Raw genomic sequence first — 23,030 nt, 5'->3', positions numbered from 1 at the left:
AGGAGACACCAAATTGCAGAGACACAAATCCAGGGCCCAGTCGAATTTACAGCTCAGGCAATGAAACACAGGCTGGACACAGGTGAAATAGGAAAATCGAAACGATAATCCATACGATGCACTCAAGGTGGCAAGGGGCAGCGCACCATAGTATTCAAGTATCCTGTTGCGAAACAGTGCTAACTGCTCCAGCTCGTCTGCGAACACAGGACGGGCATCTATTTTGAATAAAACAAAATAGCAACAAAAAGCCAGCAGCCAGCAGCCAGCACCAGTAAAACGGGAAATCCACCAAATAGGCTCGAAAAGGTGGAATGGAAGAAAGCAGGAATGACTCCAAACATCTTTTGGAAAGAAGTCACTAGACCACTGCTCACTACTTTAAAAAAATGAGCCATCCCCGAAGTGGAGGACGTGTTAAAGATTGTATGAATCAGCTCACCTAAATGTAAAGGAAGTTCAGTATTTAATAAAGCATGCACTTCTGTGCGGGTGATAGCTACGTGAAGGACAAATGTTTCGCGAGCAGATGTCAAGGCAACTTCTTTTTGTGACAATAATGCTCTTATTCTGCTCATCTTATTGAACTCTGACTTCAAGGTCAGAATTCTCAGCCAGGTGGAAACATCCAGTTTCCCATGCGTGGGTGGATACAACACATTTTTACAGCAAACCACATGCTCACTGACTGTTACAACATAAGCTATGCCTTTCAATAACCCACAGCAATCTTCATTATTTAAAAGTAAATAACTCCAGTTTGCTAATAAAGTAAAAGTCGGGACAATAGCGGGCACAGGTGTACCTTTCAAAACACATGCTAAATTAGTGTTGTTCCTGTTTACAAGATCCATGCAATTGTATGTGTCTACACATTAATGAGTGATCTGGTGTTTCCATACACTCCTCCCCTTTAAGATAAACCTCCTTTCCGTCCCTAAGGCATCTGTAAGTGAAAGGGAGCGACCAGGCTTCATGTAAATAGGAGCTACCAAGTGGCTCGTATCTACCAATGGCAAAATATTTCATGCAATTTATAAACTGGAAAAGCGCAAATGGTAAAGTTAGTAACCCGTGGTTAAGCCACGTAGCAGCAGTGGCCTCTGCCACTGAAAAGGGCAAAGACTCCAAGCGTTCAATGTGTAACATGGAAAATGAAGCATCTCTCATTGAAAGCAAACGTTGTTTTTCAGTTAAATTAAAAGGGGCAAACAGAGATGTGACATTAATGTAATTCCAAGGTACTTTTCCGTTTTTTTGTGTCTGCAGGGTCCATGCAAACTGCATAATGGAACGCAATTGATTTTGACCATGGTACAAAACAGACACTTCATCCTGTACAATTTCAACAACAGATGACACAATATTATCCAATGTGTAAATGCGGGAGGAAAGGGTGTTAATGCTGTTATCCTCAACTGCAAGCACTTTTTCCAAATTAGCTTGATCAATAGCCCTAAGGCGGGTAGCCGCTTCAATCTGTGATATTTTCCAGAGTTCATTATAAACAGCATAGATCCATCTTTTAGATCTACCTTCAGCCGGGCCCTTTGTGAAATCATTCAAGTCAACCTCGTCAGTCAGTTTAGACAAATGCAATTTTACTGACGCCAATGTAGAGTTTTTGAGCCAATTCTGACACAATTTGCCTACTGAATAAGTGGTTACAGAATGGTCACTCTCAAAACGGGGATCTACTTTGACCTGTGCAAAACCCTCAGCCAGGCCCAAAAAACGATGCTGGCACGAATCTGCACTTCTGTGCCACATCAACCAACCCTTGGGATCCAAACTGGAAATGGTAAAGGATGAATTTAGCAAAAGGGTCTGCAACTCTCGAATTGAAAATTTAGTTGAATTTTCCCAACCCAAATATTCTTCCAAATCAGGGAAGGAAGGAGCTTTTAATTTTTTAGAAGTAGCCAATCCAAAGCATGTTGTCTGTGAGATAGTAGAATTCAAAAACAACATATGATTTGGGATGAGACATGCACGGTGCAAAGCCTTAGTGCCTCGTACCTGCCAACTTTTAGAACCCCAAACTGATTTAAGGTCAATTGTTTCCTTCCAAAACTCGTAGCCACCAACAGCTAGCTGGTCTAGAAAGGACTTCGAATACAATAACTTTGTATCGGTAAGTCTAACTTTGGACATGGGCTTATCTGTCATTTTAAAATAAAATGAAGTGGGATTGGACTGATTAAAGTCAGTAAAATAAGTGTACTTTTTCAAAAATGTGTTTTTTAGCTGCCTCTTAAAGGAGCCGGGCAAAGTTCCCACTGTGTATAATTCACAGTACCTCTCCTAGAATTAGTTTTATGCAGGAAGTGATTGCCAAAATGTTGGAAGCAAAATAAATCACCATAATTAGCAGATTCTAAATATAAATCTTCAGCATCAAAGGCAGCATAATACTTCAAATCAGCAAACAAAGCCTCTACAGCCTGAACATCCCAATCATCAGAACGTATGTTTTGTTCAACCACATCCCCCATGTTAACTCTAAGCACATTAGGAACATTAATAGCTTCAGTCAGGCCAGTGATTTGAAATTTAACTGCATCCCAGACTATTCCATCCAGGACTGGCCACGCGGTGATGTTAACAAAGGCCAAGTCTCTTTTCAATCTGTGGGCTGAATGTGATGAGGAGTGAGGAGCCAATGTTCCATTCAGATGTCTAATGCATGTTCTCTCCTCAACATAATGTCCATTGATAAATCGAAAAAAATAAAACACAAAACCAATTGACGTAAAAAGATAGAGAGCAAAAAGCCCCAGCCAAATGTAAGTCCAAGGGGAATCTAAAAATGTTTTTTAAACAAATTCGTGTAGGCTCTCAGCCTTGTGGGCTTCCCTGAAGTATGTGAAATAGTGTCAAATGAAAATCTGGATTCTGTGGTTAAACAAGTTTGCAAATCAGGCATCGATAAGTCAGTTGGGTAGGTGTAGTCTGTATCATCAAGGCGAGTACCAGGCAAAGCACTCGATAAAGGACTTGAAACTGCAGGCATTTCAAGGGCCACCTCCGGTGCACGATCCGAAGCATTGGCCAAAACAGAATTTCTCACTATCGAAGGTCATGAGACTGCCGGCGTCATGCTAAGAAGAATCGGCCACTCTGTGTATTTTGACATTGGCAATGGAGATATACCTGTTCTCTTTACGACCTGGAAGTGGTGGTAAAATGACTGCTCTTGTGCCCTTCACCCCAAGCACGGGAACCGGAGCACGGTATGAGGGACCAAATTCCTTTTTGTTATCGATCTTCTCCCGAACCAGTTCTCCAACTTGGGGTAGCCAGCCAACTACCGGGATCTGCAACGCATCATCCGAGGTGGAAGGCAAATGTTCCTTTGCAAGACTGTCTCTCGTCTCTTGTAGAATCTGTAAAACATTACAATGTTCATCTACGTCAAAGGAGGCAGCCGAACCAACCGTGTCTAGACGGTCAAGGTCCGGGACATACATTTTGATACCAAAGAGCATTTCGTATGCGGTCCGCCAACCAGAGACCTTCTAGGGAGATTATTAAGAGCACGCTGCACGCCATTGAGATGGGCCAGCCAGTTTCTGCCAGTGACTCGAGCTGTCAGTGATTGCTTTAAGTCACGGTTCATTCGTTCCACAACACTATTACCCTCAGGTCGTTATGGAGACGAAAACTTGACTTGGACCCCCATCGAAGCCATGGCATCCCTATAAGCCTTAGAGGTGAAAGCAGGACCCTGACCCAAATGGAAGGTACCACAGGCAAAAATCCCTACAAAGACACGCAAATCCCTGATGACAGTCCGTGAATCAGCGCTGCGATGAGGCCAGACCCATACAAAGCGTGTGCATGAATCAACTGCTTCTAAGATGTACTTATACGCAGTATCCGTAGAAAAAGGACCGCAGTGATCTAAATAAACACAACCAAACGGTTTATTAGAAATGAACAACTGTGTTTGGGGCAGACGCGTAGCAGTTGAAGGCTTAATCTGCTGGCAAATGTCACATTGAAGGACATAGTCACGCGTCTGTTTGTACAGTCCCCGCCACTAAAAACGATGTTGCAACTGAGACACAGTAGCTGAAAAGCCCCCATGCGCAGACGAAAGCCCTTCATGGGCCGCTGTGATCAGTGAATGAGTTGGGAATCAACCTCTCCCCAACTTCAGGTATTTTCACATAAGGAACCTTATCGGGACTTAAGTAGTATGCGTACTTCGAAGGGAACCCCGTAGGATAATAAACTCCCTTCTCAGTGGCAGCAACAGCCGCCAAGATATCATCATCAATCTTACTTTTGGACCGTGTGACTGCTGCAACTAAATATGTCGAAACCGCTGATTTCGCTGCTTCATCAGCAAGCAAGTTGCCGACAGCGTGGACTCCAACGCGCTTGTGACCGAGAGTATGAATTACAAACACGAGTGGCAACTGCTCTTTAAGCTCAGCCACTCGGACCCAGATCATTTTATGTTTTATTGTGCTACCCTTGGAATCACGAAAATCATTCTGAATCCAAAAGAACAAGTTCTCATTGTACGACTGGACACAGTAGTAAGAATCACTTACGATAAGTGTTGTCACAGTAGGATCAGCATACTCCAATGCAAGCATCCGAGCACAAAGCTCTGCCAATTGTGCGGTGCAGTCCCCTAGAGTCTGCGTGTGCACGACTCTGGACTTGAACTCATTGTTCACCATGGCACCTACCACAATGGCGCATGCGGAAACGTAGGCATGTTTAGAACCATGCACAACCTGCGCCGAACCATCAGTGTATATGATGCAATGGAAATCCTCCAAAGGCCGCATAGCCAAAGGTGCAGGATGAACAAACTCATATTGCAAAAACTCCTGCGACTGTAAGGAGGCATCAAAAATGAACGTGACATCCAGAGACGTCAACGATGCAGCCCATTGTATCCACCGAGGGTGCAAAGCTTTAGAATTCGGTACACTGGCTTTCGTAACTGCTTCCAAAGCAGGACACGGGGTAACAACCAACATGCGTTTTCCCTGTGACAGAGCGCGTTCCTTTAGAATCGCCATCTGCACAGCCGTCAAAACTTTCTCCACAGTGGAAAATTGCATTTCAGCCGAAGTGTACAAGTGTGACTTGTAAGCAATAGGTACTGTATCTCCTTCGTTAAAAGTAAGGTATGTGAAACCCACCGTCCCAGGGATGATTCTTATCACCAGGTTGGTGTGATTATCAATAAGAATTTAGAAGCGAGCAGATCAGCCTGCAAAGATTGCAGTATAGCCGAGTACTCAGGCAGCCAGTTTGATTTTGTAAAATTTGGTTGTATCAAAGCATACAAGGGCTTGATACGCTGGGCATATTCAGGTATGTATGTCCTCCCGAAATTCAAAAATCCCAGCAAGGACTATATTTTTTTCAGAGTTGTCGGAGCGCGCAATTGTGCGCATTTCTCCAAGAAGTGAGGAGCCAATCCTTGTCCTTCATTGTTGAGCTCATAGCCCAGGAACAACACTGTGTACTCTGCAATGTGCGATTTTGCAAAGTTGAATTTGTAACCGAAGTCCGCAAAGCTACAAATTAAGGGGTCAACGCAACACCGATGCTCCCACAGTTCATCATCCGTGAGATAAATGTCATCCACATATGAACAAGCATCTGGGTCAACCCTCTCTAGGAGAGAGACTATGCGGGCAGCAAACACTCCAGGACTATTCTTGTAGCCCATCGGTAAACGTTTGAAATGTTTTTAGACACCGCCGCAAGTAAAGGAAGTCCATTGGGAACTAAGACCATCCAAATGGTGGGCATAAAAACCGTTGGAAACTTGGGCTGGTCGTCGGTTTCCGACTTCTGCCCTTGAGGTTGTTTTTTCTCTTTAGTAGAAAAAGGCTTGAGACCCCTACTATTGCGGCCCACGGTTTTATAAGCCGCCACATTAATCCTCGCCAACTGTCTCGGTTTTTCGGCATCAGGAATCGCCTACAAAGCATTGGCAACCTGAAAGTTCACCGCATCCCCCTTGACATTAGCAAGTATGAGATCGGAAGCCACATCAAAGGTGCCACAGAGACGCATACCCAATTCAACCACAGCCTCCGGTCCGTGTTCATCCTGAGCACGTTTAAGGACCGTCTGCAGGACAGTCATAGACGGAGTGCTGTAACACCTCGCGTAGACCGCCGCAAATGTCTTTCCCCAGGTCTCACAGTCACCGATTTCGGTGGTCAAGTCTTTTGGTAAGCTAATTGTCAGAATCCTGTGTTTTTCACCAGGAGACGTGTTAGGAAATACTGCTTCCAATTGGTCAAAGTTTTCGGAAAACCAGAAAGGAAATACATCCTGTTCGCTTGCTCATCACAGCGTTGACCATAACGGGACTGAGCTTCATTCCACCCTGTCCGGCTGGAAGCGGCGCACCACCCGGGGCCCCGCCCGGGAGATTACGGGTTTAACAAACTCCTGATTTATTGATTGATTGATGTATTGCACCAACGACCGAATAACGCTAATTGCGACTACATGTAGTCGTCTTAACTCAGCCACGGTACATGTTCCGTGCTGAGGATGAGGCGTAAATCCAGCCAAAACAGGCCAAGTTGCGCCTGGAATGGACAAAGGACCTAACCTCGGAGCTAATAATAAATGGGGTAGGGCGCCATTAAACCAAACTCGATGCTGCCAAGTATCAATAGGAATCTCTTGTGCCCTATATGGTGCATATTCTGCTGGCACAGCTGTGGGAGTGTACGTGTCGAACACACGAGTATTTGCATTCAAAGCCGGGAAGATCACCCATGAGTAGAAGATCTCATACGGGTAAGCCACCTCTGCACTCACTACCAAGATCACGGCCATACCATCTTCGGGTACATTATAAGTCTGTAAATGATCGCGCACCGCAATACGGCTATGTTGCGCAATGTCCACCGCAGCCATAGTGACACAGAAAGACAAGCATTGGAAATGCAATAGGTCTCGCAGCATTAGAGTTAGTGCTTTTAGAATTGTTTATGGGTTTTTTTGTAAATCTTTAGCATTTTTGTTTCCTGTAGCCAATGCTAAAGAATTTTAAAAAAAGCCATAAACATTTCTAAAAGCTCTAACTCAAATGCTCCGAGACCTATTGCACTGTGTGAGGGTGAGGGGTTGAGGGTGAGTGAGGGTGAGTGAGGGTGAGTGAGGGTGAGGGTGGGTGAGGGTGAGTGAGGGTGAGTGAGGGGTTGAGGGTGAGTGAGGGTGAGGGGTTGAGGGTGAGTGAGAGTGAGGGTGAGAGAGGGTGAGTGAGGGTGAGTGAGGGTGAGTGAGGGTGAGAGTGAGTGAGGGTGAGGGTGAGGGTGAGTGAGGGTGAGGGTGAGTGAGGGTGAGGGTGAGTGAGGGTGAGTGAGGGTGAGGGTGGGTGAGGGTGAGTGAGGGTGAGGGTGAGTGAGGGTGAGTGAGGGTGAGTGAGGGTGAGGGTGAGGGTGAGGGTGAGTGAGGGTGAGTGAGGGTGAGGGGTTGATGTTGAGGGGTTGAGGGTGAGAGGGTGAGTGAGGGGTTGAGGGTGAGTGAGGGTGAGGGTGAGTTAGGGTGAGGGGTTGAGGGTGAGTGAAGGTGAGGGGTTGAGGGTGAGTGAGGATGAGTGAGGGTGAGTGAGGGGTTGAGGGTGAGTGAGGGTGAGTGAGGGTGAGTGAGGGGTTGAGGGTGAGTGAGGGTGAGTGAGGGTGAGTGAGGGTGGGTGAGGGTGAGGGGTTGAGGGTGAGTGAGGGTGGGTGAGGGTGAGTGAGGGTGGGTGAGGGTGAGTGAGGGTGAGTGAGGGTGAGGGGTTGAGGGTGAGTGAGGGTGAGGGGTTGAGGTTGAGGGTGAGGTGTTGAGGGTGAGTGAGGGTGAGGGTGAGTGAGGGTGAGGGTGAGTGAGGTGTTGAGGGTGAGTGAGGGTGAGGGGTTTTGGGTGAGTGAGGGGGAGTAGTTGAGACTGAGTGAGGGTGAGTGAGAGTGAGGGTGAGTGAGGGGTTGAGGGTGAGGGGTTGAGGGTGAGTGAGTGAGGGTGAGGGGTTGAGGGTGAATGAGGGTGAGTGAGGGTGAGGGGTTGAGGGTGAGTGAGGATGAGTGAGAGTGAGGGTGAGTGAGGGGTTGAGGGTGAGTGAGGGTTTGAGGGTGAGGGGTTGAGGGTGAGTGAGGGTGAGTGAGGGTGAGGGGTTGAGGGGGAGGGGTCGAGGGGGAGGGGTTGAGGGTGAGTGAGGGTGAGTGAGTGAGGTTGAGGGTGAGTGAGTGAGGGTGAGGGGTTGAGGGTGGGTGAGTGAGGGTGAGGGTTTGAGGGTGAGGGGTTGAGGGTGAGTGAGTGAGGGTGAGGGGTTGAGGGTGAGTGAGGGTGAGGGGTTGAGGGTGAGTGAGGTTGAGGGTGGTTGAGTGAGGATGAGTGAGAGTGAGGGTGAGTGAGGGGTTGAGGGTGAGTGAGGGGTTGAGGGTGAGTGAGGGTGAGGGGTTGAGGGGGAGGGGTTGAGGGTGAGGGGTTGAGGGTGAGTGAGGGTGAGGGGTTGAGGGTGAGTGAGGGTGAGGGCGAGTGAGGGTGAGGGGTTGAGGGTGAGGGGTTGAGGGTGAGGGGTTGAGGGTGAGGGGTTGAGGGTGAGTGAGTGAGGGTGAGTGAGGGTGAGTGAGGGGGAGGGGTTGAGGGTGAGTGAGGGTGAGGGGTTGAGGGTGAGTGAGGGTGAGGGGTTGAGGGTGAGGGGTTGAGGGTGAGTGAGGGTGAGGGGTTGAGGGTGAGGGGTTGAGGGTGAGTGAGGGTGAGGGCGAGTGAGGGTGAGGGGTTGAGGGTGAGGGGTTGAGGGTGAGGGGTTGAGGGTGAGTGAGTGAGGGTGAGTGAGGGTGAGTGAGGGTGAGTGAGGGGGAGGGGTTGAGGGGGAGGGGTTGAGGGTGAGGGGTTGAGGGTGAGTGAGGGTGAGGGGTTGAGGGTGAGGGGTTGAGGGTGAGTGAGGGGGAGGGGTTGAGGGTGAGTGAGGGGTTGAGGGTGAGTGAGGGTGAGGGGTTGAGGGTGAGTGAGGGTGAGTATGGGTGAGGGTGAGGCTGAGGGGTTGAGGGTGAGTGAGAGTGAGTGAGTGAGGGGTTGAGGGTGAGGGGGTGAGGGGTTGAGGGTGAGTGAGGGTGAGTTTGAGGGGTTGAGGGTGAGTGAGGGTGAGTGAGGGTGAGGGGTTGAGGGTGAGGGGTTGAGGGTGAGTGAGGGTGAGTGGCGTTGGTGCGGTGAGAGGCGGATGTGTGGCGACACAACAACAAAGAAGCAGCGAAAACAAAGCAACATATGGCTGGGGAGTTGCAAAGACCGTAAATTAATTATAAAGGGAGGTGAGATAATGAGAGCACGTGCTCAGTCCCCTTGAAGGGGAGGGGGCAATGGCGGGCGCGAGGCAGAGACTGCTGGCTCCTTGACATATTAAGCATGAAATTCCCTCCTTTGCCACTATAGAGAAGAAATAATGAGTGAAAACATTAAGCAGCTCTCTCAACCAGAATACAAATCTCGGTAGCGAAATTCGGAATCATGGCAATATTATAGGGCGCCTAGCGGTTTTGCTAGCACTTTAAGGTAAGGAATTTAAAGACACCATGGCAATAACTTTTAAACCATTAAAGTTTGGAGTGCAAAGCAAACTCACCACCGTTACGCTTGCGAGGAACGAAACTTTAAATCAAACAACGTCCCCTTAATTGGTGAAGGAGGATCCTGTTCCGGGAACCGGTCAGATATATTCATTTATCTGAATGTAATCTGGCCCCACAATTACTGCAGTTGCGAACCAATAATAATATAGTCTCCCTTTTAAATTGAGCTCTGGAATGTGATGGCAATTTTGAAACAAAATGAATAAAATATAAAAGGCCAAAACACGAAAGAAAAGTGTAAACCCAGATAAAGAACAGAGCTAGGAATTAGTGTAATCAAATCACTACTCGTAGCAAAAGAGCATTTCAAGACCACTCAATGATAATCTTTTCATGAAACATCAGGGGTATTACAAGAATCACCTTAACTTCAGAAGCACTGAACCACATATCATATATAATTATATAATCTGCTTCCAAAAAACCTAGGCCACAAGCAATAGCTCATTAGTGGGCTATAGCGAACATTTCAAACCTGCTCTCAAACAACGTTGAAAAGGGCATGCAGTAGAAGGTTTATCACTGTGATTAATAACATACCAAGCAATCTGTGAGACTGAAGGATGACCTGGATTCGTAGCCTTATAATCAATTTAGACTTCAGTCAAAATTACGGTTATATCTTTAAAAGTATGATTATTTTAAATATATAGTGAAACTCAAAACTCAAACGAAAAAGTGGCATATTCAAGCCTGGCCCTGCTGTCCCCTGGAGCAGATTGGATCAGTCTGCAAAGACCAGGGTCTGAGGTGAGGCGGAACCGACCAGCGGTGGTGATTTCGCTTCCGTGAGGCTGCACGTAGGCTCTGAGGTGGGTACGGCGACCGGGGCCTCGTCGTGTTGGATGCCACTCATGTTAGGACAACGCGGAAGCCACAGATCCTTCTGCCCTGGAAGCTGCACCCCCTCTGTGAGCAGAGACCAGTGCGGAAACCAAATGGCTGGGGGCAGGCTGCCTTGGAGGCCCTTGGACGCAGTCTTCAGGGATCGCTTCCTTGTCTTACCCTCAGTGGTGGGAGACTCTGCGTTCTAGCAGTGCAGGAAGAGCGGAGCTGCTGAGAGATGCTGGGACTGGTGCTGGGAAACATTTGTGCAGAGCAAGGCTGGCCCATGATGTCCGGGGGCGAGGCGATCCACAGGATGTGACAATCTACTCCTAGCACCGTGCATCGCCTAAAAAACGAGGAAAAAGAATACAGGAAGGGAATACCTGAAAGGAGAGAGACAAACGGAAACAAGCCTTTCACCGTAACACGGCGGGCAGGGGAGGGGGCGGGCAGGGGAGGGGGCGGAGAGGGGAGAGGTGCGACACGGCAGGCAGGCAGGGGAGGAGAGTAGGAGGAGGAGGGGGGAGGAGAGTAGGTGAGGCACGGCCTAGCGGCAGGCAGGCAGGGGAGGAGAGGAGGAGGGGGGAGGAGAGTAGGGGAGGCACGGCCTAGCGGCCGTGCAATCAAGTAGTGAGGGGGCGGAGCTGGGGGAGGCTGTGGAAGAGAGTAGGCAAGGCGACACGGCGGGAGGGGGCGGAGCGGGTAAACAAAGACGGACATGCACGCGCCCGTGACTTTTAAGGTCAATGCGCATGCGCATAAGCTTAATGCGCATGCGCATTGACCTTAAAAGTCACGGGCACTGCAAGGAATCGCCACGATTCCTTGCAGTGTGGATAAAGAGTGGATAACTCGCAATACTCTCGCCTTGCTCGATGCGCATGCGCATCGACAGGCGAGACCTAAAAAACGGGTCTAAGGAAACTTTGTAGCACAACTGGGTAGTAACTCAATGAAACCGTTTTAGAAAGATTCAAGCTTGAAAGGACCTCTACGAATACAGGTAGGTTTGTCCGACACTACCGTTAACCGGAAACAATAGTGAAGGGGTTAAGGACCGAATGATGTATTACTCAAGTATCATGCAATAACACCACCAACGATTGGGCGCCATGTCGCAGGGATTCCGTGCTCAGACAGAACTGTGCATAGAGGCTTGGAACCACAGTGAATTAGGATGTGCCAAAACTCACCTCAGTACCCAAAAATCCCCTACCAGACAAGCAATCAGTGTCTCATTGGTTATCATAAACTCCCAACGCTTAGACAAACCAGAACATGGACTTAGTACACCTCAGGTAACGTGGATCACATGAACACTCTTTCGTTATACAAACATTTCAATCCAGAATAAGGAGTAAAAGTGGACACATGCATATTTGAAATGTTTATTCACTAATGCAGTGTTCTCAAACTCAGTATCTTAGCTAACACAAGCAAACATATTATAAGAAATAAAGTAATCAGCATAGTTACTAGTCCATAGAATACAAACGGTGAAAGCATGGTATTATACTAAAATGAATAGGGTTTAACAAAACCTAATTCTCACCCTCCCTAGCTAGAATATTATATTATATCTAAGAAGGTCTCTTTGGGTTTTAGCAGAGCGGCCCCATACCTCAAGATCCTAGTGGTAATGGATCACATCATCAGCCACCAGCTCTCTGCATGCGAAGCACCATCAAGTGTGTTTGTATGCTCTTGTGCAAAGCAATATAAAACGCGCCTAAAGCCAGAACTTGGCTGCAGCTGCATGTATGTTATGTCTAGGAACGTGCAAAGATCAGTGCTCACAACAACGACTGTGTTGAGATATCCTTGAAGGTTTCTGCACTCATTGTACAGACACAGCTCGCCAAACAAGACTGATATCAGAGTAACAACATATTATTCGCGCATGAATCAAAAACATTCTACTAGGCTCAAAGTTAAAGCAACAGCTATGTGTCGTGTGCAAAGCAGCAGAAAGGTAGAATGGCGTTTAAACTCCTAAAAAGCTCATGCTAACTTAACACAGCATACAGGCTATATATATCTATATGACAGTACATTATCAACCCTGATCTCTGACTGGGGGTGAGTGTCTGAAAAGTTTCAGCGCTCCATCCATCATCTCCTTGTGTTTCAATTTCATAACATACATATTTGAATGTGCACTTAGCACATGTGTGGTCTAACAATATTAAAATAAGTGTTGCACTTGACATTATTTCTAAAGTACATTTACTGTAGGATTAGTGAATGCACTCTTATTGTGTGCTTTAACAATACCAACAGAGGTATTACTTGAAGTCTTGCTGAATAAACCATCCTTACTTTGTTGACATGTACTCACTATAAAGTGAATTCACCTTACATGATATTTACTATGCGGACATTTCAAGATAAACAAAACCATCCTCATTTTATGAAATATAATTTGTTAAAAACGAATTAGGTTCATGTAATGTGCTCACAAATGTATCACATATTGCATGAAAAATGTAGTTCCTAGACATACTTACATGTATACATTGAAGATTTTACTGTGTGCCACGTATAATATAAATCTAAAGTAACTAGAGACTTATATTTGTTGGTGTTTAAATGTGCACATACAAATTAAATTTGGACTCTGAGAGGTTTAGATCTCTATGCTTCTTTTTGATTCTTTCCTGAGTGTGGCTTAGGCTAACACTTATCACCTGACCCTAAAAGACTCTTGGCGGAGCTTCTGAAATGCTGACACATTCCTACTTTATTTATCCTTTATTGAATTTCCCTGATTTTTTAGATTCTTTAGGATTGTAAGAACCTTGTTCTTAGCTTGGACTCTGACTGAGAAGAATTAAATTTACTAATGTATGGACGGGAAACCTTGAGACTTTTCTTTGAACATCAGATCCTTGTATTACTCTTTTGTATTCCTCTCTGAACTTCTGAGTTTCCTGATATTGGTCCACCTCAATTTATTCCGGAGATTGGGCTTTTCCGTTGTTATTCTGTTTCTCTATAGCATAGTACTAAGAATCATGAACTTGATTGTTAATTTGTAATAAAACTTCTCAACTATAGTTACCAATTCTTGGTCCTTACTGTGTAGCCAAATGGGTTACACTGTTAACTGATATTGATTGATGAAATTCTAACTCTCCTCACCCGTCAGTGCAGATAGAACGGTCCAACGGAGAAAGATAAATAATAAGAGAGTAGGCCAAATATGCTGCATCAATGTGTCAGGGCAGCACCATTTGTACCACTTCTTAGAGGAAGTTGTCAGCCCCCCCCCCCCCCATCCCCCCCCCCAAGGCGTCTTGCTACAACCCAGTCCAGGGGTAACTGCTTTGGTAGGTACTAGAGGTTTGTTGAGTCTTGATGTTCCTATTTACAGAGCATTTTAGAGGCAAGCAGTTTATTTAGAACAAATATATTGCTGCTTTTATAGCTCTAAATTGACATGGTCCTAGAACTAGGCAAAATGTATGTCACCTGATAGTTTTAAATTGCCTTTTTTTCACAAAAACACTGTCTCCCATCTGCTGAACCTATTTTAGCTGAATGTTAACTTGTTGATTGTAGGTTTCAATTAAAGACTATAACAGAATCCGTAAAACTTGCCCATCTCTCTGCAAATACACAGTTAACCATGGACGCTGTAAACTGTCAAAGAAACACGGCTGGCCCAATTAGAAAATCAACTTGTGTTTGGCTCATATATACTTCCAAATAACTTATACGTGTGTTACGCTACAAAGATTGGTATCACTGGAAAAAAGAAATATGATTCGAATTATTTGAAAACAGCTCGTTTGGTAGTGTGATATAATATAAACAGTCTATTTAAAAGTTGATTGTTTGGTTCAAATGGCGATTTACATGCGTACAGCCATTTGCCTCATTGCTGCTACCTGTACGTTTTTATTGGAACTATTTTCAGAGTGAACTGCCAGACAATAGTTGGTACTATTTTCGCTCAAAGTTTACAGTGCTTAATTTGTAAAATATTAAGTGCTAGGGCTTTGACCAGGAAGCGACTGCATCTTGCACCACCCATCACCCTTGTCATCGCTGCCAAAACAACTACCAACCATCTCTCTGCATGTAAATGTGACAGCTCAGAGTATTCCAGGTTCCCAAAGCTAAAGAAATGGCTGGGGAGGCAGGTACGAGCAATTTTAATGTATATTGTATTCCTAAACAACCGCTGTTCAGCTCATCTCTAAATTAGATGAGCAGCGCCACCACGTGGTAGACTGTCGTAAGTACTGTGTTAATAATTAGGGGTGCAGAGCACCGGAAACTAATTAAGTGCCGGTGCTGAGCACCGCAAAGCGCCTGCTCAAATTAAGCACTATTATTGTGAATATTTATTTTTAATATATTAGGTTACTTTTGAGCATGGAATAACAGAGAAGATGTAAGATCGCTATACACTGGACATTGTGAGCCTACATGTTTTGGGGAATTTGTTAAAATATCACATCTTGTACAATATACGTTAGTACATCTGTTAATGCTTTTTGTATTAAGAAATTCCCTGGACGTAGGTCCAAGAATTTCTTGAAATGTCTATCAAGTAATATTGAGTGCTGTAAAAAAAAAAAAAAGTGGCAAAAAATTCTCTTTTGCATGTCAGGTGAAGATGATCATGTGAACGAGGTCTGCATTTTATATTTAAAATATGCGGTGAACAGAATATGATAATAAGAGAGCAATGAGACCCATCCTTTTCACCGTTTCCATCCCTGCTGCACCAGTTCACAAACGACTGACATTTTTTCACATGGGTTAATTTGCACAATACCACTCACGCTTCGGTTTGTGGGTATCATTATGGAAATGAGGGAGGAATAGGCTCTAAAGAGGACTAAATGGGAGTAACAAAAGATGTGTGCATACATTTTAATTGTTGATTTATTACATTTATTGACTTAATTGGTATGCATCTTTACTGGTTGTAAATATTGTAGGCCTCTATCAAGACATTGACAGGCAGAGAACTAAACATTGCTTCATCAGGTTTGCTGCCACAAAGCAATTTAAAGGTTCTGTGTGAGTTGCCCTGCTTAACTTATGGAACTGGTATCACCACCTCCATCCTCATTCTCTCACGACTTCTAAACTATGTGTTAGAATTGCTACCCAATTACGTGGAAGTAGATGAACTCTCAGCCTGCCAAATTTGGCGTGGCAGATTTCCTCCATGGTAACCCTTCTCTTGTAATGCATTTGTGATTGGCAGGGTGCATCCCATGGCAGCTGGGTGGCAGCAGCCAACTTAGTTTTCACTGCTAGACTAGGCTGTCCAGGGGAAGCAAGGAGTTTTAGCAGACAGAATCATTTCTACCTGGTAAATCTACATAGTTTGGTAATCTTGGTAGCTCTCTGTCAAAATAAGACGTTAATCTCTCTTTCCTGACCTGTAGTTTTAGCAGGAGGCCGAGCAGAAATCTAATGAGGGCTCAGTGCCATCCTGGGGCCGTATTATGCATTTTCATTATTTGTGCCCGGCGCACCTTTTAATACGTGCGCCGGGTGCAAAAATGAAATGTGCCCTACTAGGATGGAGGTGCTGCCCCCAGGGCAGCCGCAAACTCACACTGCCCCCAGGGCAGGGCATTCATGTGAAAACATAGAGCATCTGCTCTGTGTTTTCACCGTGCGGGCGGCACCCGCCTGCGCTTTTACAGGGAAATACAGATCCCCTTGTAGGCAGGTCCAGTCAATGACTGCGCCCGCCTGCAAGAGGATGTCTGGGGGGGTCCATGGGACCCATTTACCCCCTGCAAAGGGCTGCTCTCAGGATTAAATGGCGTACTCTCAGTGCGCCTCCTGAGGGCTTCCTCGCCTCTGCACCTGCGTCTGTGATATGGCATGGGCGCAGTGTCAAAGGAATTTCCTCATTTACATTCGGCATACCCCTATGCAAATGAGGGAACACCCTCAGAAGGTAACGCTTGCGCCTTAAGTGTGCCAGCACTATCGGTATCAGTGAAGTGGATGCACAAGCGTCTACACCTCCTTCTATAATACCAAAGTGCCCTGGGGATGTGCAAAGCGGGTGCAAACGCCCGTTGCGCCCCAGGTCACTTATTTTAATACGGCCCCTGGATTTCTAAGCACATGCTGCAGCTTTTCTTAAATACCTTTTAGTGCGCAAAGTGTTTCCGTCTTTTCCCTTGACATGCATGTAACAACCTCATGATTACATTTAATTGCAGTCTATTACAAAATATACATTTTCTAATAAAGAATTTCTCTCTCAGCTATTGCAGATCATTTCAATAATATCCTGTTTCAAGACATTGAAAGTGTGATGGTCCACAACATCTGTCGACTTGAATGTTTCATGCTGTGTGCAGCAAGTGAAGCTGATGTTCATGTCTTTATTTCCTTCTGTTTTCCAGGTTGTTACAAGAGGGTTTGATAACAGTAAGTGCCACTTCAAGCTACAACTACCCCTTGAGAAGGCACCAGACCATAGATTTCCTGTACTTTTTTATCTTCCTCTGGATGGTGGTCTACAGCATAATGATTCTTCCTGAACTGGATATTGAAAAAGTTACTTTTTTTTCACCTGATCAATAAAGACTTCGATGTGACCACTGTGTCCAAATAAGCACAAGAAAATGTACTTCAAGCTAATACATGATACGTTTCCCTTACCCAGCGTTTGGAGTTGCAAAGCAGTTTCAGCTTTTCAAACTGGAAAAAATGGCAAAAGGAGAGGCATAACAGGATTATGTACATTTGTGCCTTGAAGTTTTTTTAAATATTGCAAAAACATGTATTTTTAAATACCTACCCGATTCTAATGTGTGCTCCACTTGCCTTGCTACATTTACATATTTCCACCAATATAACATTGATGACATTCCTTATTGTTGACCTTGTTTGCTCCTAAAGGATATATTTTAGTGGCTTGTCCAGTATCTATGTCTTGTAAGAGATATTTGGGATTAAAGTAATTTTATGAGTACCATAGCCAAGCAAATGTCAGACAGGCTTAAAATGATTCAGACTCATGATTGAGCATGAAACTTCAAAAGCAGATGAGTAAAGCATTTTCAAGTTAGGATTTTTTTCAGAAAGCCACACTCCTTTTAGAATTTCTAACTCAGGCATGTCAACAATGAATATTGGTGGGAGGGAGGTGGGCAGTACCTATATCCACCTTTTAGTGGTCAGTTTCCATTTTCATTCACACCTGTGCAAGAGCACCTCTGTTAAGCTGTAGTGGTCGATCGGTATTACACAGCATATTTTTATACTGGCAGGTTTTGTATCTAAAATATTAGGCATTCTTCTTGAACTGCTGTTGCATATTAGATCATGTTGCTACTCCTGCATCTATTTGCTTCTTTGTTTAACTTGATAAGAAATAAGTTGTTTAGCTACAAACAAAACTATATGAGTCTGCATAACACGTTTGAGAAAACCTTTATTTATCCATTTTACTCCTACATTGGTGGAACAGCATGCTACATTCCTAAAGAAGCCTTTACAGAGGTAAATGGCTGAATCTCACATGTATATGGTAATGTCATATACTAAAATAGATGTTGCAGTCTGTACCTTGGTCAGCCGGTCTCCATGAAAACCTGCAGTGTGGCTGAGCGTTTAATTATACAAAGGGGAAGCAAGTGGGGGAAATCACAGGTTTATTTCTTCTAATACAATGCAGGCTAAAAGTGCCCCTCCAACGTTTGAAAGGCATATTATTTTCAGAGTGATAGGAAGATAATTCATGACAAAGCAATGTCAATGAGTGGTAGCTCATATTTAGATGCTGTGTTTTATGAATAAAAATATGCATGTATACCAAGAGAATAGCACAATTTTCATTTGAAAATGAATGTGGGTTCATATGAGAGAGGAGCATAAAATGGTCATGTTCCATAATGTAAATGCCTGTATTATTTGGTATTCCCATTATTATCATTAATGGCATCCTTTTTTGTATACTTTGGATAGTTATTGGTACTGACCAGTTCTCATATAGCATTGACATCTACTTTTGGAGTTTGATTTTGAATTTCATCTTTGTCTTAAGAAAAGTGCAGACAGTAATGTAGATTCTGAAAATGTAATTGTGTAATTTAGTCCAGATTTTGTCACCATTCTTATATGAGGACATGCTATTGTTACTACAACCACAGAGGACACACTTTACAAACTGACAAAAAAGATCCATTCTGCAAAAGAAGTTAGGTAGCAATTAATGAAATTTGGCATAGCTCAAGCTGTACTGCATGTACACAAAATATTGTTAGCATAACTGCTGCTGCAACTACTTAAGTGTATGAAAAGTAAACGTAAACAATTTTGATTACAAAGATTGAACAACAGATTAAATATTGTCTTGGTATAATGTGTTTGCTTCTAAGGTAGCATAGATTCACTGGTAGTCAACTGCATCAATGACACTGGAATTGATGCATGCAGACAGTTTGAATGGAAATGCCAACATTTTAAGTATGATTTTACTAAGAAATAGCAAACAGTGCCCTATGATTTACTGTTAAATCCTTATTTGTTTATAAAATACAAGGGCATGCCTTGCACAGATATGAAAATATATAATTGTAGAGAAGACGAAGTTATCCTCCTTATTTGTGTTAGGACACTATGTGATGCTTATGTGTTGTATTTGTATGTTAACTCTCGCTTTGGATTATTCCAATTAACTGCTGTTAACTTGTTCAAGTTGTATGGTCAACCGAAAAGGTGTAGTTGAGCATAATTTTTAAACAAATTTGAAGCTATTTTGTAGAATAATAATTTATTTTGAGTATTTGATATAAATACATGTAGACATATAAAAACAGCATAGAACAGATGTCTGGAATAATGGGTGTTTATCCCCCAAATGCACATATTTATTTTGGTTATGAGAGATGCATATTTTGCCATAAAGAAGTATTTGTATATGTTTCTAAATATTGAGGAAACCACCTTTCCGGAAGCCTGGGTTCTCTCACAAAGTCAAATGTCTATGTATATTTACAGTGGGAAGTTAACAGGTAACATTTGTTTTATTGTGCTTAATTATATTTACATTATGGTTGATTCTTTCAAGCATAATTTCTTTTCAACGAGTTGGTAATAATTTTTGCAAATTATTTGTATAGCTGTTTAATAACCAAAATACCAGAAGTAGGGGAACTGACATCATGGATATTTTGTTCCCAAATGATATTACAGGTTTTGCTATGTGTCCCACCATTAGCATGTTAACGGCCTCTGTGTCTGATGCTAAGTGCCGCTAGCAAAAAAAAAGGCATGGAAACTTCAAAACGTAAATATACCCTGAGAAGCATATTTAGTTTAGATTCCTGCCACTGTTTCATGACCCCTGAATCCAGGATGAGCACGGATGGAGCTAGGGAAACTAAAAGGCAAGCCAGAAGTAGCTCTACCATTAAGTGATGACCAGGATCACTTGTGTAATTTACCAGTTACCAACTCCATATGTGCATGCTATTCATTTTTGTTATTTTTTGTACAGTAACCAAATCGATAACTGCCAAAGATTGTCAAAGTGAAAGGCTGGAACCTTTGAATTATGTACTGAAATTATACACCTTGGACAAATTAAATGTTCATCAGGTGTACTTTTTAATTATATATGTCAATTTAGCTAATTTGTAAGGTTACAATAATAACTTGCAGTTCTACCGGCACATATTATACACATTATTTAGTGTGCCTTTGACCAATTGTAGTCTTTTTGATCATATCATTGTCAAATAATATTCATTTTTTACTATAGGTTATTATACACACGATTCCCAATTCAAACATTAATTATTGGTTCTCTGTGTATAACATACCTACCTTAATTTGTATTTCTATTATCATTGTTTATTTGTTTGAATCATCACATAATTGAGTCCTAACAATGTGGGTACTTTAACTGCAGCACAAAATGTGCACAACCATATAGTGAACGTATTTGTGGTAGCACTTTATAGAGCGTCTCACAAACAGTCAGGGTGTCCGCATTTCATTTTCATTTTAGTTACCTAGTGTTACATTATAATTTGAGTGTTTTAGGTCTCCTAGTTGTGGATACTATTCCAATTTGTGATGAAGGTGGCTACTGTGTACCTTTCACGCTGGCATTTCCAATATATAAGAAGTAATCTGTTAATACTGCAAGTAGTTCTCTACCAAATTATGTATATAAATTAAAAGAGCAAGGAACTTCCTAAGTCCTATTTTCTTGTCATATGATTATGTCAACAGAACTGAACTAACAATACAGCTTGCCAAGCTACGTAAATCCTCAAAGAAGCTAGCATATAAAAACTATTTTCTAAAACAGCTGGTTAAAACCAGAATCGTTTTGGAAATATTTAACAGTTCCTTTTAAATGTATGCTTTCTCATTTGTGTTAAACCTTTTATTTGCCCTGAACCAAATTAAAAAGAATCACTCTCTGACAAGTGTGTAATCATTTTATAATCATGTGGCACATGAAAGGTAAGGCTATACTGCCTGTATAAAAATCTAATGGCATATTTCTGAAAACAGCTAATTTCATTATTGTAAACTACATTTAGTTGTTCACTATTGGTTATTAAAGTAAGTCTGTTTTGCTAATTAGTTCTGCTTTTGTTTTCTGCCAATGTGTCAGCATTCTAAATAACACAATATGTGACCCATGCATATTAGACCATTGTATCAGTTAGATGTTAATCGCAATACATTGACTAAACAAAGCTAAATTAAATTTGCTGAACTTCTAAAGTATTTACGCATGTTTTGAAAAGAAATGCAGGGAGTCATTCACATTCCAAGGCTGCTATGGACCACTATTTCCAAAATATATATACTAATACATTGCAATACATTATGAGATCTAAAAAATGTCTCAGTGACATTAACAATCAATCAGTCAATAGCCTTTATTCGGCCATAATAATGACCATAAAAACACACGTTTAAAAAGACATACATGGTACATCATATACAAGAAAAAAGAATAAAAATTCATCCGACCTCACCTAAAACATCATTGAAAATATACATCATGAGAAATGATGTAAAATAGTAAAAGGTTATATCCTAAAATGATCAAACGCACATAAACAGCCATTTCAAAACTTAAGAAGGCTCAAAAATATTTCAAACGTGATATAACAATCTTGCATAGATTAAGACAACAAAATAATCAGTAGCATACTTTTTCCTCAATTTAATTGCATCCAAAATATAATTAAGAACAATATTTCCAAAGTAGATATTCTAATACGTTGCAATACATAATGAGATCCAAATCATGTTAGCAATCTTAGTGACATAAACATAAGTCATTAATGTGATGTGTACTTAACATTTCATGTTATTTTTTTCTTCCCACAAGGACTCCTAAAGTAGCATTTGAATGGTGGAAAACCTAGTATATCTGTTTTTCTGCAGCAGCTAGTAGTACTGCTCATTTGTACAGTGGACACATTGGTTTTACTATCCATAATCAGATGATGACGGTTGTTTGAATTTAGGTTGGTTTAGGACCAAAGCCATTGCTAAAAATTATTTGTAATTGCTTTTGTTGACAGTAATGTATTCAGACCGGATTAGATGTGTTGATTTTATGTCCAGAAGTGCACAGGTCGTTAAAGCAAACACTGATTTAAGTTATTTATATCAATAGATGTTGTCAGATGCTCCCATTGTTATTCCTAGGCACTGATTATTTGCACTTTGTTCAAGAATATAATGTTTGGTAAAGTTATGAATTATATTCATTTATCTATTTCTAAAAAAACACATTTTGTTCTTTGCAAGCTGCATTATAGTTACATTGATAAGTTAGTAAGAAGGTTGAAAAGGGTATAAAATGGACGTACTTCTGCAAAACTGTCAATGTTTTTCTTTAAACTTGTTAATTGTTACTTTCCTCATGTCAATAAATATAAACCTGTTTAAATACTAAGTGGTATGTATATTCTTCACAACTGCTGCTAACTCCGAAAAAATAAATACAAATGTAATGCCTAAAATTATAAATACACTCGCAAACCTATGAAGGCCTTTTACAAACAAAAAAAACTGTTGTGAAACAATTTTGGTGAAAATTATTTCAATGTGAAACATTTTAGTGGACACATACAAGAGCTTAATAATTCTAAATGCTATTGTATATCAAACTTTACACTTTATATAAAGAATGTAAACCTTAAATCTGAAATGATATTTGTTTAGTTTTTGTAGACATCTGCAGGAAATCCATCAAAAAGATGCATCTCAAAACTATCTTTTTCAAAGCTGCTTTCATGTATAATATTTTAGCATTAAAACCTTCCAAAGCTAAATACCTCTACATGAGTCTAGTAAACCATAGTTTGGAAATGTATGTGGTGTTTCCTTGTTTAGTTATTTCATTTGCTAACTTTCTACCTCACACCACCCAATGACAACTCCAGCGTGCTTGAGACTGTACATGATCACAAACTCAACAAGCATTGGCTACTTCCTCAACCCAATACATACTTGGTGCAATAAGAGCTTCATCCTCAGATACATTTGGTCAGATCAAACCTACTGATACTTGCTGGAAACAAGCATTGGCATAGCCAATAGTTCTCGCTTTTGGGACCTTATAAG

At 42.4% G+C, this 23,030-nt stretch overlaps 1 protein-coding gene across 2 annotated transcripts in view; it reads left to right on the top strand.

Moving 5' to 3' along the window:
• CLMN (calmin) overlaps positions 1–21,634 on the top strand; it is a 517,285-nt gene extending 495,651 nt beyond the window's left edge. For both annotated transcript variants that reach the window (XM_086937734.1, XM_086937735.1), the window contains exon 13: positions 16,826–21,634. In XM_086937734.1, coding sequence (XP_086793860.1) covers positions 16,826–17,006 — 181 coding nt within the window. In that variant the 3' untranslated portion in view covers positions 17,007–21,634. The remainder of the gene's footprint in view (positions 1–16,825) is intronic.
• Positions 21,635–23,030: the final 1,396 nt, after the last annotated feature.

This window comes from Lissotriton vulgaris, chromosome 9 (genome assembly GCF_964263255.1).
Source record: "Lissotriton vulgaris chromosome 9, aLisVul1.2, whole genome shotgun sequence".
NCBI classification, from domain to species: domain Eukaryota; kingdom Metazoa; phylum Chordata; class Amphibia; order Caudata; family Salamandridae; genus Lissotriton; species Lissotriton vulgaris.
The sequence above is the reverse complement of the archived record's forward strand: the minus strand, read 5'-3'. Positions and strand labels throughout refer to the sequence as shown.